The 15,513-nt window shown below is 32.8% G+C and overlaps 2 protein-coding genes across 2 annotated transcripts; both read right to left on the bottom strand.

Annotated features, from left to right (window-relative positions):
* Positions 1-945: 945 nt before the first annotated feature.
* On the bottom strand, positions 946-2,638 carry LOC142548027 (GDSL esterase/lipase At1g29670-like). The gene is made up of 5 exons (XM_075656397.1): positions 2,323-2,638; positions 2,050-2,174; positions 1,696-1,938; positions 1,363-1,609; positions 946-1,260 (listed from the first exon to the last, which is right to left on the bottom strand). The coding sequence occupies exons 1-5, from the start codon at positions 2,579-2,581 to the stop codon at positions 1,049-1,051; spliced, it is 1,086 nt and encodes a 361-aa protein (XP_075512512.1). The 5' UTR covers positions 2,582-2,638; the 3' UTR covers positions 946-1,048.
* Positions 2,639-3,339: 701 nt separating this feature from the next.
* On the bottom strand, positions 3,340-13,126 carry LOC142548919 (GDSL esterase/lipase At1g29670-like). The gene is made up of 5 exons (XM_075657558.1): positions 12,787-13,126; positions 12,559-12,683; positions 11,881-12,126; positions 11,548-11,794; positions 3,340-3,557 (listed from the first exon to the last, which is right to left on the bottom strand). The coding sequence occupies exons 1-5, from the start codon at positions 13,040-13,042 to the stop codon at positions 3,346-3,348; spliced, it is 1,086 nt and encodes a 361-aa protein (XP_075513673.1). The 5' UTR covers positions 13,043-13,126; the 3' UTR covers positions 3,340-3,345.
* Positions 13,127-15,513: the final 2,387 nt, after the last annotated feature.

Raw genomic sequence — 15,513 nt, 5'->3', positions numbered from 1 at the left:
GAAAATGGGTGGGAATCCCAACATATGGCCCTTCACAGGTAGGATAGAACCGTTTTATGGCCTCGCCCCCCTAGATGATTAAAAATTAGGGACTGATTTCAGTAAACCATAGAAGGTGAAAGAATCACAGTGCTGTTATGATATGAATATGATGATATGTTATGAAAAGCATGATATGTTTACGTGTTATTTTCGAAAATTGTGTAAATATTTTTATGTTGTGCTCGAACGGCCCCCGCTTACTGAGTGACGATCATATCACTCACCCCTTACTCTACTCTCCTCAGATAAATCAGAAAAGAAAATCGAGGAAGATGAACAATACCAGTTTTGGGGCTGATAATAAGATAATTCAAGAAGTTTATTTTAGTTTTGACTTAGTAAGTTGTAAACGCTTTCGCATATTTTTTTTCTCATTTTAAGAATCTACGTTTTAAAGACAATCTTTTGATTGATTATGAGTAATAAACTGGTTTTTGGTTCATACTGTACTACGAAACTTGTTGTTTTCAATTGTATGGTTGGTTGTAAAACAATGCCGGTGTCGACTAACCCCAGGTCACGGGACGTGACATCTACCCAATAAAATTTTCGGAGTGTAATTGTATTCATTTCAGTTGCTACAAAGATATGACCGATCTATCATGAATGCGAGAGATTCATCAAACGGTAGACGCTACGGATTTAATTGGATTTAGCCTTAAATTATCAATGCTCGTAAATTAAATATATTACTTGATGTGATGTATTAAATGGTTTCACATTGATTTCCAACGATCCAAGATCGATTTAAATAATCTTGGATCGAATCAGATTAAAACTCAAACCGATTCGGGGTTAATCCAAGTCGATTTAATGGCAGTAAGAAATGTATGTTTCGATATATATATATATATATATATATATATATATATATTTAATTTATTGAAATAAACTTTATTAAACTCTAAGTTTTGGTATATTTGATAAGTAGAACTTGTAATAACGTGTCATTCACGAGTAGCAGTAGTACAGATAGTCGTAGTACTGTGCGTGCATAGGCATAGGTTTATTGTTGAGCAAGTTGGTGAATGTCAAATGGATGGGCATCTGAGGGTAAAAGCGCATTGTATATTCTTGCAGCTGTGTACTGATTAACAACCTGTGTCGGATGATAATCATCAAAGAAAATATACTGATTTCTTCTGCTGCATGGAACTTGGTAAGGCTCACACAGTGCTATTCCCACCACACAGCACGAATAATTGGAGACTGTAATACCTGCATGCGAAGTAGGTTCCGTTACGTTTTTTTCAGTTACCGAGACGATTCGTATCGGTATGCTAGCTTGTGGATCCATCACATACTGATATGCTAACTTACCAGGAAGAGAAAAAATCCCGAGTGATATGCTAGTCATGTTTATGTAGGTAAACTTTGCAGCAGGCAGATTAGTATTGAGGTCTTCCACCAGCGGCTTCAATCTGTCGTTGAATAGCTTCACATAGTCGTTGATGAAGTCGACACAGCCCGATACATTCACCGGATACATAGCCAGCAGTGGAGGAACACAGCCTATTGGACCAAGACCGAACACCGCAACTTTTCTTGCTCCGTCGTCATACAAGGTCTAGTGACGAATTCAAAAACGGTGTATGATATATGATTTTTGGGGGACATGAAATTAAACAAGGACTATAATCTGTTAACAATTACCTTGAGTTGTTGAGAGTATTGGTGAATCAAGAAGGCGGAAAACTGATCTGGTGTATATAATTTACTTGATGGGTAAAACTGTGGCAGTAAATAATTGTTGAGATAGTCATTGCTACCCATATTTACTGCATACAAGCACTTGTTGAGATAGTCTTTGAGCCGAGCTGGGCCGAGTAAAAGTGATAAACTTGCGATCGTTGCTTTATGATTTAGTAGTTGCCTGTTCAGGCTGATGTGATCACCCTATTTAAAAAAATGTATATATATATATATATTTAAATTCCTTTTTTTTAAAAAAAAAATGACAGAATTTTATTCCATAAAACCTACATATAAAATATAAATTAAAATTACCACAATTATTCCAGTTTCATCGAGAATTCCAGCTGCTGCTGATGCATAATTAACTCCTTTCAAGATAGCTGATCCTACCGCAGTTGCAAAAGCTGGGATATGTTTATCAAAACCTAGCAATTCGGCTGCATGCATGGATTATTTATCAATAATAACCAAATTGAAACAACCGAAAAAAATCGCAAGAAAAAAAGATTTATATTTGAAATCGAACTAAATATTTATCATCAAGAAGATAATGAATTAAGAGGGCCGGAGTAGATGAAAATGAACCAATGAAATCTGGAACTGTTTTCCCGTTGGTGAATCTTCCGGTCGGGCCGCCGGGATAATCCGTCCCGTAGGGTGGATAATTTGACTTAGCCAATGTGACCAGCAAATTATTATTTCCATTATCAGACAATGAATCTCCCATGAAAAATGTACATGGAACTTGCTGTTGGCCATGAATCAACACCAGGGATTTCGTTAAAAAAAAGCATAGCACAAAAAGCATGACCCTATTTGGAATAATTATAATACTGTGTGCCATTTAGAAAACAATTTGGATAAAAAAAACTTAAATCGCAGTCGGAGGTATTCTACCAAATGAGATACTGCATATAGCTATATAATATAAAATATGTAACTTGCCCTTTTTTAAATCACTTAACCATCACGTTACCATTTTTTTTTTAAAAAAAACTTTTATGCCATGCTATGAACAAACAGAAAAAGGCTGTAATTTAATATGTAATGTAACTAATTTCAAGTATTATTATATATATATATTTTGTTTAATTCAACGTCCGACTCAAATTTTATAAATTATTATAATCATAAAAAAAAACTATGTTATCCATTTATAGATTTATCATCATTTCAAACAATATCTTAGTATCCATTTCTCGCATAGATAAGGCATGGAGCCAATTAGGGCGGTACATAATAAGAATTTATGAAGTATTTGAATTACCTTTTAATTTCATTTTATTTCATAAAGTAGTGAAATTTAAAAAATTAATTCACAAAAATTAAACAAATATACAAAAGTATCACAATATCTATATATAATTAAAATCGAGTTCTCACGTCATAAAAAAATGAAAAATAAAATAAAATTACATGCTGTGCACACCAATACTTATTATCAAGAAGAGATTCATTAATCACCCATCTCTAAATTAAAAGTATTATTCAAGTTTACTACACAACTGAAAAATGTATTCACGTACTGATCCAAATATTTGGAATGGATAATTATTTAATATTACATGTAGTTGTGCGTGTGCGTGTGCGTGTGCGTGTTCCGTGATTTTATTGCTGATCAAGGTTCTTAATTTCGGATGGATAATGCGTTGTTAAAATGGAAATGTATACTCTGGCAGCTACTAAGCGATCTATTATCTCTGTGGTATGATAGTTGTCGAAGAAAACATACAGGTCCCTGTTTTTACACGGAGCCTGGTTAGGAACACACACTCCTGCCGATGATACTGCACAACATGGAGTACCGAAAACCGAAGCACCTGCATATATTAACTTCAACATTAATATACAAATATATATATATATATATATTTATATTTATATATATAGGAATATATATTGTTATAATGACTGCCCAACGAGCCAACTTATAGTTTGAACTTCATCGACTCTTATGTAAAAACAATATTTTTAATTTTTAATAATATTTTACAATTTTATCCAATTATTTTATCTATATACTCATGCAAGCTGCATAAATAAAGTTCTTGATACTAAAAGTACCACGAGTTCTGTCTCTCAATGTATATTCATGAAACTCATTAGAAAGCATATAATATATTCTAAACAGACTTCTAGTCGATTCAACCGTCTAAAATAAGGATAAATGTCGCTTGAGTTTGAGACTAATATATGTGATGTAAACGTTATTTTCATTGGTAAGGGAATATGCTCCATTCTAACACAAGATTCCCATTTTATGTGAAAAAAGAGATGTCCATTCATACACACGAGTGATCATTTGATTATGCACTGAACAACCCTCCCACAAACTTTCCAAGAGGTTATCACTCATCGAGTGAAATATTATGCGGTTATGGTTGTATATCATTAGTCCTTTGACCCGAGACAATGTAGAGGCTCTACGTACTAGCATGTACTTTGATCTGTTTATCGACTCCATTGAGGGTCATCAGGTGACGAAGTTGGGCGTAGTTTCGAAATACAAAGGATTCAATGTATTGTAATCGAGGATTCACCACTCATCTACGGGTGAAAATATCATATGTGATCTGATAAGTTAATAGTGCAAGGAATCTCTGACTAGAATAAGACATGTGCATTTTGAAAAGATATTTCCTCAGTTGCACATGTCATGTCACTATTATTACTCAAAGATACATGACATCATTATCGAATTTATTTGCAACTCTCAATATACCAATGATATGATGTGTGCAATCAGACTTGAGCATTAACGTTCTTGATCAAAGAGTTGATAAAAAGAATGAGTCTAATTAGGGTAAGTTCGAATATAAACAAATACTATTCTGAATCACATGAAGTTGTGAACCAACAACTAGCTGTATCTCTAAATCATTGAGGGACATACAAGTATCAGATTCTGTATTCTCATTGATATAGTCAAGTTCAAATAGATAAATTTGGCGACTGTAATTTGATGGAGATCAAACATATTGCTTATAGCTAATTAAGTGAGGTAAATGAAATTGCTTGTTTTAGTGAATGTTCACAAAACTGGCGGCGACAAAAAATGGTTCAGTGGAAAATTTTATCATCAATATTTGTACTCTTGATACATCGGCATTGTATAATTGTTGATCCGAGTTATAATGAGTTCACAATTATTTATTTAGTAAATTTAAAATTTAATACTTAAATAATAACATCAGTAATACAAATATATTTAAATGTTGAAAAATAATATTTAAAATATATGTATTGAATATTTGAATGTTGAATATTTGAATGTTGAAAATAAGAGTTGTAAATATTGAAAATTAGTGTGTGATGATGTAGGTAATGATGTATTTTATTTTTATTTATAAAGAAATTCTATAAATAGCCTCACCATTTGTGAAGAAATTCACAATTGAGTAGAGAGAAAAATATTATAAAGTGTGTAGTTTGGTAAATTTTGAGAGTTTGAGATTTTTACTTTTTACCATAAATTTTTACTTTTCACAACACGTTATCAGCACGAAACTCTAAAAGTCCTCCATACTTTTGCAAGCTCCAAACAGAAGAAAAATGTAACAAAAGTAATAATATTTATTTTACTGTTATTTATTTATTGTGTATATATTTAATATATAATATAATGTTATTATTAGAAATAATAAAAATAAATTTTTCAAAAACTTGTTATAAATCCTTGGAGGATGTTAAGACGACATCCCACACTCCCGGTAAGGGATACGACAAGTATAAAAGCTTATAAGATTTTTAAACAAAATAACTTATGACACATCATTATAATAATGTGATATGATATACATAATTATTTACACATGACTAATATTATATACACCATATTATTACCATAAAATTATACAAATACATACATTTATTTTTTTGTACACCAACGGTCATAAACGGTAACAAAACGGCTAGTTTTTGCCCTATAAATATGATCTCACAAACTCTTTCAATCACTCCAACTTTCTCCTATTCTCTAAAAATTATTCTTCATCAAAATTTTCGAAGAAAAAAGAAGATGACTTTCTCAAGGTTATTTTTAATTATTTTGGTTATCATACTCACGAGTCTTTTATTTATCGGAGAATATCATCCTCGTGTGTTTTCTTTATTTTTACAAATGCTTGTACTTGTTGTTTATCCATTACTTTGTATTGCAATATTCATTAACTAATAAAATGCATCCTAATTTTTTTTAGTACCACCATGTCAAATTTGACAAAGCTCGAATTTGTTGCGCTCGACATCACGGAAAAAAATTATATGCCATGGACTCTCGATGTAGAAATGCATCTTGAGTCATTGGGTCTAAGCGAGACCATTAAAGAAAATGATATATCTTCATCACAAGAAAAACAAAAGCTATAATATTTTTGCGTCGACATCTCGATGAAGGTTTAAAATGTGAATATCTCATCGAAAAAGATCCTATGGCTCTGTGGAAAGGATTGAAAGAAAGATTTGAACATATAAGGGAAGTTATACTTCCGACCGCCCGTGATGAATGGAATATGTTAAGATTCCAAGATTTTAAGAAAGTCAGTGATTATAATTCAGCGATGTATCGAATAATCTCGCAGCTAAAATTTTGTGGACATGAGGTTACAGAATTGGAAATGCTTGAAAAAACATTTTTCACGTTTCACGCATCAAATATAACTTTACAGCAACAATATAGAGTGCGTGGATTTGCGAGATATTCTGAACTCATCGCCTGTCTTCTTGTGGCGGAAAAGAACAACGAGCTGCTAATGAGAAATCATCAGTCCCGACCCACTGGATCAACAGCATTTCCAGAAGTAAATGTTGTAAGTAAAAATGAATTTAAACCTGGAAACCAAAATCAAATTCAAAGACAAGGTTTTGGTCGAGGTCGAGGTCGAGGTCATGGACGTGGACGTGGACGTGGAATTGGTCGTGGTCGTGGTCGAGGCCGTGGTTTTGAAAACAATAGAGATAGTTATTTTTATAACTCATCTCAAAAGTGCGTCACGAACCACCCACAGAAAAGGCATCATGAGACCATGAGTGTTAATGAAAATCACTCGGAAAGATTTGAAAGTTCTTGTTTCAGATGCGGCACTCCAGGACTTTGGTCTCGTATTTGTCGAGCCCCTGAGCACCTTTGCAAGCTCTATAAAGAATCGATAAAGGGGAAAGAAAAAGAGACCAACTTCACTGAACGCAGTGACCGTTTGAGTTATTCAACTCATTTTGATGCTGCTGATTTTATGAATGATTTCTCTGGAAATGATCAATATGTTGGTGGGATAGAAATGAACAATATTAATGCTACTGATTTTCTCAATGATTTCTCTGAGAATGAACAATATAATGGTAGAATATAAATGTACAATAATTTATTTTTCATGTATTCATATAATAATGTTTTATTATGATATGTGTTATATTTACATATGTATTGTCAGTAATCTTATTTCATTACATATTTTTTTGAAGTTCAAATATGGAAAATGCTATGAGCAAAACTGAAGTTTGCATACCCGATAGTGGTACAACGCACACTATCCTCCGAGATAAAAGATATTTCTTGGAACTAAAACCAACAAAAACAACAGTGAATACAATATCAGGTCCTGTAGACTTGATTGAAGGATGTGGTAAAGCACAATTTTTGTTACCTAATGGTACAAATTTTTGATCAATGATGCTTTATATTCACCACAATCGAAAAAAAATTTGTTGAGTTTTAATGATATATATTCCCATGGTATGATACTCAAACAATGAATGAAGGGAATGAGAAATATATGTGTCTTATCACATATAAATCAGGAAAGAAATATGTAATTGAAAAACTACCAATGCTCCCTACTGGATTGCATTATACACATATAAGTCCCATTGAATCAAACATTGTAGTAGATAATTCTTCAATATTAATCAATTGGCATGATTGATTAGGACATCCTGGTTCAACAATGATGCGAAGAATTATAGAAAATACATATGGTCATCCACTGAAAGACCAGAAGATCTTTCAGAATAATAAGTTTCAATGTAAAGCATGTTCTCTTGGAAAACTTATTATAAGACCATCACCAGCCAAAATCCAAGCTGAATCACCAATGTTTCTTGAACGTATTCAGGGTGATATTTGTGGACCAATCCATCCACCATGTGGACCATTCAGATACTTTATGGTATTAATTGATGCCTCCAACAGATGGTCACATGTATGTTTATTGTCAACTCGAAATGTTGCATTTGCAAGATTATTTGCTCAAATAATAAAATTGAGGAATCAATTTCCCGATTATACAATCAAGAAAATTAGACTTCATAATGCTGGTGAATTTACTTCCCAAACTTTCAATGATTATTGTATGTCTATGGGAATCATTGTTGAGCATCATGTTGCTCATGTACATACACAGAATGGATTGGCTGAATCATTGATTAAACGTCTGCAAATGATTGCTAGAATAATGATTATGAAAACAAAGCTCCCTATTTCTATATGGGGACAAGCAATTCTACATGCTGCTGCATTAATTCGCATCAGACCAAGTGCATATCATAAATACTCCCCATTGCAGCTTGCATTTGGTAAAAAACCAGACATTTCTCATCTGAGAATTTTTGGATGTATCGTGTATGTGCCCATTGCACCACCGCAACGAAATAAAATGGGACCTCAAAGAAAGGTTGAAATTTATATCGGTTATAATAGTCCATCAATCATTCCATATCTTGAACCTCAGACAGGCGACGTATTCACAGCACGTTTTGCTGATTGTCATTTTAATGAGAAAATCTTCCCAATGTTAGGGGGAGAACAAAAACATACCGAAAAGAAAATTACATGGTATGTATCATCATTGTTATATCTGGATCCAAGAACAAAACAATGTGAAAAAGATGTACAGCAAATTGTGCACTTGCAAAGAATAACAAATCAAATACCAGATGCATTTGCAGACACAAAAGGGGTAACTAAATCATATATACATGCTGCAAATGCCCCTGCTCGAATTGAAATTCCGAAAAAACAAATTGAAAATACTCATGATGTCATTAAACGCCTGAAGCGTGGAAGGCCAGTCGGTTCCAAGGATAAAAATCCTCGAAAAAAGAAAATTCATAGAGAAACACGATGATCAAAAAATAAAGAATGATGTTCCTGAAGAAACACATGATGATCACAAAATAGAGAATGGTGTTCCTGAAGAAACACATGATGATGAAAATGTTCTGTCAGAACCACAAACTGACGAGAATCATGAAATCTCTATCAATTATATTAATACTGAAAAAATATGGAACCGAAAAGATATAGAAGAAATTGATGATATATTTTCTTATAATGTGGCAATCGACATCATAAATGATAATGAAGATCATGAACCAAAATCTTTTGGTGAATGTAAAATCGGCAGGATTGGTTAAAATGGAAAGAAGACATTCATGTTAAATTGGATTCGCTAAATAAACGTAATGTTTTTGGACCTATAGTCCTTACACCTGAAGGTGTAAAACCTGTTGGATACAAATGAGTTTTTATTCGAAAGGGAAATGAGAAAAATGAAATAGTAAGATATAAAGCTCGACTTGTTGCACAAGGTTTTTCTCAGAGGCCTGGAATTGATTATGAAGAAACGTATCCTCCCGTGATGGATGCAATTACGTTTCGGTATTTGATTAGCTTGGCGGTATCTGAAAATTTAGAAATGCGTCTTATGGATGTTGTTACAGCTTACTTATATGGATCACTTGATAGTAATATATATATGAAAATCCCTGAAGGATTTAAGATGCCTGAAGCACAAAGTTCAAAACCCAGAGAATGTTATTCTGTGAAATTACAAAGATCATTATATGGGTTAAAGCAATCCGGTCGAATGTGGTATAATCGACTAAGTGATCACTTGATGAAAATGGATATGTAAATAATTCAATATGCCCTTGTGTTTTCATTAAGAAAACAACATCCGGATGCGTAATTATTGCTGATTTAAACATCATTGGAACGAATAAGAAAATTCAAAAAGTTGTGTCATACTTGAAGGAAGAATTTGAAATGAAGGATCTTGGAAAAACCAAGTATTGTCTGGGTTTACAAATTGAACAAAAAGAATGTGGAATGTTTGTTCACCAGACAAATTATACAGAAAAGATCCTTAAACGTTTTAATATGGATAAATCAAATCTTTTAAGTACTCCAATGGTTGTTAGATCATTAAACATAGAAAAGGATCCATTCCGTCCATGTGAAGATGATGAAGATATTCTTGGTCCAGAAATACCATATCTAAGTGCTATCGGTGCCCTTATGTATCTTACAAATTGTACAAGGCCTGATATATCTTTTGCCGTAAATTTGTTGGCAAGATTTAGCACATATCCAACAAAGAGACACTGGAACGGAATTAAACATATATTCCGTTATCTACAAGGAACGACAGACTTGGGACTTTTATATTCAAAAGATGCTAATCCAAGTATAATTGGTTATGCTGATGCTGGATACTTATCTGATCCACACAAGGCACGTTCTCAAACTGGATATGTATTTACTCGTGGAGGCACTGCAATTTCTTGGCGTTCACAGAAACAAACACTCGTAACAACTTCATCAAACCATGCCGAGATTATTGCACTACATGAAGCAAGCCGTGAATGTGTGTGGTTAAAATCAATGACCCAACATATCCAAATCTCATGCGGATTATCATTCGACGAGAAGCCTGTGATAATATATGAAGATAATACTGCATTGTGTTGCTCAAATGAAAGAGGGATACATAAAAAACGACAGAACTAAACATATTCCTCCTAAGTTCTTCGCATTCACCAAAGAGCTAGAGAAGAATAAATGTATTGATGTTCGTCACATTCAATCAAGTGAAAACTCATCAGATCTCTTCACAAAGGCACTTCCTACGTCAATATTCAGAAAGCACATATATAATATTGGGATGCGCAATCTACGAAATTTGTGAAGAATTGTTCGTGTCAACATGAGGGGGAGTTTACGTGACTGCACTCTTTTTCCCTTACTATGGTTTTTATCCCAATGGGTTTTTCCTAGTAAGGTTTTTAACGAGGCAGTACAAAAATACGTAATGAAGACATCATCGTATCATGATCATCATCACAAGGGGGAGTGTTGAAAATAATATATTTAAATGTTGAAAAATAATATTTAAAATATGTGTATTGAATATTTGAATGTTGAATATTTGAATGTTGAAAATAAGAGTTGTAAATATTGAAAATTAGTGTGTGATGATGTATGTAATGATGTATTTTATTTTTATTTGTAAAGAAATTCTATAAATAGCCTCACCATTTGTGAAGAAATTCACAATTGAGTAGAGTAAAAATATTATAAAGTGTGTAGTTTGGTAAATTTTGAGAGTTTGAGATTTTTACTTTTTACCATAAATTTGTACTTTTCACAACAGAAAGAAAATTTTCGGCCAACCTTCCAGCTCCTCTCCACCGCAGCACCGACACTGGAATTTTGAAAATTTCGACGATCTAATCTCAATAAAAATTGTGTAGTTTTAGTGTAGTCTATACGATGAACAAAGTCTCTGATCGTGGACTTAGTTAGAAGATTGAAAAAATTCGTAGAGAAATACAAGAAAGACTACTTAAAATCTGGAATAATTTGGTGTCGGTGTTGTAAATATTCTAAATGCCCTATTAATGATTTTAAATCATATTACGCCCAAGAACGTTTTGTACGTAAAACAAAAATGTTAAAATTTTTGCTGTATTTTGTGTGTGAGAAAACGGTACTCCAATATATATATATATATATATGATTATTCATGCACGTACCTATAGAAGCAATGATAGAGATTAAAATGCCGCTCATGTTTATGTATATAAATTTTGCGCCAGGTAGATTGGCATTGAGGTTGTCCACCAGAGGCTTCAACCTCCTGTTGAATAGTTGCGTGTATTTGTTCACGTAATCGACGCATCCGGACGCATTAGCCGGAAACATTGCCCGCACTTGAGGGATGCAGCCTACTGGCGGAACACCATAGATTGCAACCTTTCTTGCCCCGCCAGTGTACAAGGCCTGGTAAGTGGTAACCACGAGTCAATTTATATATTTTGAACAAAATGTCAACCACACATTTATTTTTGGAGAGATCATGTACGTACGTTGAGTTGGGTAGTGTATTGTTGAATCAAGAGTGCTGCAAACTGATCTGGTGTAAGTGATGCAGTTTCTGGGTAATTTTGTGGCTGTATATAATTGTTAACATAGTCATTGCTCCCCATTTCCACTATATACAAGCACTTGTTGAGGTAGTCTTGGACTTGAGTACTTGGGCCAAGTAAAGACGACATTCCAGAGATTGTTGTCTGATGATTCGATAACTGTCTGTTCATGCTGATCCGGTCACCCTATCCAAAACATATATATATATATATAGAAAAATAATCAATAATCGGTTTCCCCAATGTTAATAGTCCTACATCGGTCGGATAAAATTCATGTAAGTTGCATATATGGTCTTGGACAATCCTCCCCATTGAGCTAGCTTTTGGGTTGAGTTAAGTCTCAGTTCCAATTTTAACATAGTACAGAGACAGGTTCTGATATTAACATGGTATCAGATATAGGTTCCATCATTATGTGTTGGACTGTCAAAGGCCACTCATTCTACCCGATCATTTGTAAATTTCACGTTCCAAATGTTCATTCTTGAGGTTTTGGACAATCTTCTTGAGCTAGCTTTTGGGATTGAGTTAAGACCAAATTATAATCTTAACAACTATATATAATTATTGGTGAAAATTATTGAATCACATCTGACAAAATATAATAATAATTACCAGTGCTCTTGATGTATCGTCGAGGATTCCTGCTCCGGCGGACGCATAATTGACTCCTTTCGCAATAGCAGAACCTGTAGCTGTTGCGAAAGGCGGGATGGAATTATTAAATCCTAGCAACTGAGCTGCAACCATGACCAGATTATGCAATATCATTAGCCACGTCCATTCGATCGATAAACATTAATACAATATTTATAGAATATTATATATGAGAAGAAATAGAACTGATAAAATCGGGGGTATTTCTCCCGTTGCTAAATCTTCCAGTCGGACCAGCGAAGAAATCAATCCCGTAGGGTGGATAATTTGACTTCAGCACAGTGTTGAGCATATTATTGTTTCCATTATCAGTCAATGAAGCTCCGAAGAAAAACAGGCATGGGACTTGCTGTTGGGCGCCATGAGTAAATACATGGGATGTCATGAAAAAGTATATTATAAAAATCGCAACCAATTTCGGATTAGTATTAATACGAGCCATCGAAGAATTAATTTATTGGGTAGAAAATTAGTTGGAGATGGAGATATGGTTCAGAAAACTTGCATTAGCTAGATGGCTATAATATACAGACGTTTGTGACATCTGACACATGAAATTAAACTCAAAGCTAAAAAGCAGAAAAAAATTAAAGTTAATATATTAAAACCAAACTTTTACGGCGTAAAACATACAAAACATAACTCAGGCGATGAATTTGGGTATTTCCGGGAAAGTGACTAAAGTGGAACTAATGCTACTCAAGGGCGAGTTCCGGGGAGTGTAAAGTGGACGCTTACTTTTCGATTTCATTGAAATGTAAATTTTATCACCGTTGTAATATTGCTAGCTAGTTTGAAGGGAAATGGTGTCATTGCCAATAATTTTGAAGTCATGTTTCTCTTTGGCGAATTTGATTTCGACACGTTAATTTGATAAATATCACTCTCTTGTTGTGACAAGTGTATTTAAATGTTGTCAAAAAAAAAAAAAACAATTAGAACATGTCAAACCCACAAATTCCAAGTAGATGCCAATCAATAAGGAATAAGAAACATCACTAACAGATAGACACACATATCTCTAGACTAATGAGTCTCGTAGTCCAACTCTTTAACACCAAAATAAGTAGATTGTGTTGACTTTGTTTGTTAAATTGATAAATCAATATCAACATACAGACACGCATCTCTTCGAACTTATTAACCTAATAATCCAACTCTTTTAACACTTAAATAGGTAGGTTGTGTTGACTTTGCTTGTTATATTGATAGCTCATTATATTTTCAATTAATTTCGAAACAATAACTTTGATGTTAATTTCTTATTTATCGATCCAATGTCAGTTTTGAGAAAATACAAATATTCTATTCGTCTCAATTACTTAGACTTGCTTTTGTAATTTAATATACAGTCAAGTTTTTATATTTAATAGTCATTTTTTTTCCTAATAGACATATTAACTGAATCTTATAAAAAAAATTAATGAATTAAATAAAAATTAAATAAAAATTTGTTTGTAAATTGATTTTTTAATATAATAACAACTGTCGTGGTAGATTTTAATTATGCACATGGTCTTGTCGGTGATGATGCATACTCTTCATAATAGGCAGCAGACAGATGGCTGTTGTCCAAGAGGAATTTATTTTTATCCACAATTTTGTGTTAACTATTAGTCTATTTTATTTATAAAATATGTGTGTCAAATTTATGAATATCAATCAATTGGAGACAAAAGTAATGAAGGGTGAGAAGAGTTTCAAATAAATAAATAAATAAATATATATATATGTGTATATATATATATTCGATTTTTTTGTTAATATGAATACTTCTCTCACGAACTAGGGAAAATTGGCCTTCAGTCCCTAGCCGTCGATTTTTTTTGTGTTCAGTCCCTGGGTATTTTTTTAGTACCACATTTTCACATGAAGTGTATCACATTTTCACATGAAGTGTACCACATTTTGTATGACATAGTACCACAATTTTGTGGGTAGGAAGTGAACCTAAAGAAATGTTTTGATTGAGGATTTTTCACCAACTTCCCCAACGAACTAATATTATTGAATTAATTAATTCTATTTTGAGCTTGTGCTAAAAATAATATATACATAGTCTCGCATTTAGGATATTAATGTTACACTTGGATGTAAGGGTTTTATTTGGCGAATTAGATTGGATTTAAGCAACCATTTGAATAATTAATTTCAAATTATACACATCTTGAGAGTATTTAAAATTCAACACAGTTAGTAAATTGCTTAGCTTGATATCGAATAGATTTGAAATTAACTTGAATTTAGTTCATTCAAACAAGGTATATGACTTTAAATCACAGATATAAAATTCATCTTTTTAAATTCATCAATCCAAACACAACTCACGAATATCAAATAACGCTGATATATTTGAATTTATTATGATTACTACTGAAATTGTATATATAAATATTAGATTTTAAATTAAATTAATCATTTAAAATATATCAATCTAAACACAACTGTTATACTTAATTTAATTGTGGTGATGAGAGTCAAAACCAGTAGGTCGCGATAGCTATAATCAGAAGACAATATAAAAGCAGAAGATCTCGTATCACATTAACAAAAGCAGTACTCTTCAAGTACTTAAACGACTTAAAAAATCAGAAGCAACACTTAGCTTTAAAAGCAGAACTTAGCTTAAGTAGAAGTAACTTAACGTTTTTACTTGATCGTTATAATCTTAAATGTTACCGTTAATTTACCTAATACTAGCATTAATTGCACCATTAATGTTGTACAAAGACATTTAACGCTCCTTACCAATTTTGGTATGAAACAAGACTAATTACTCTAAAGCTTTTTGCATGACTTTTTTTAGGTATTAAAGCTGACGCTACTCAGGAGCATCAGAAGTTGTTTTTGATTATAGAGGTTGGACTCAAAGTTTTCTATATATATAGAGGTCAATCCTTTATAGAAAACAAC

The sequence above is a fragment of the Primulina tabacum genome, chromosome 6, assembly GCF_025594145.1.
Source record: "Primulina tabacum isolate GXHZ01 chromosome 6, ASM2559414v2, whole genome shotgun sequence".
Classification (NCBI taxonomy): Eukaryota; Viridiplantae; Streptophyta; class Magnoliopsida; order Lamiales; family Gesneriaceae; genus Primulina; species Primulina tabacum.
This window is presented reverse-complemented; position numbering and strand designations above follow the sequence as displayed.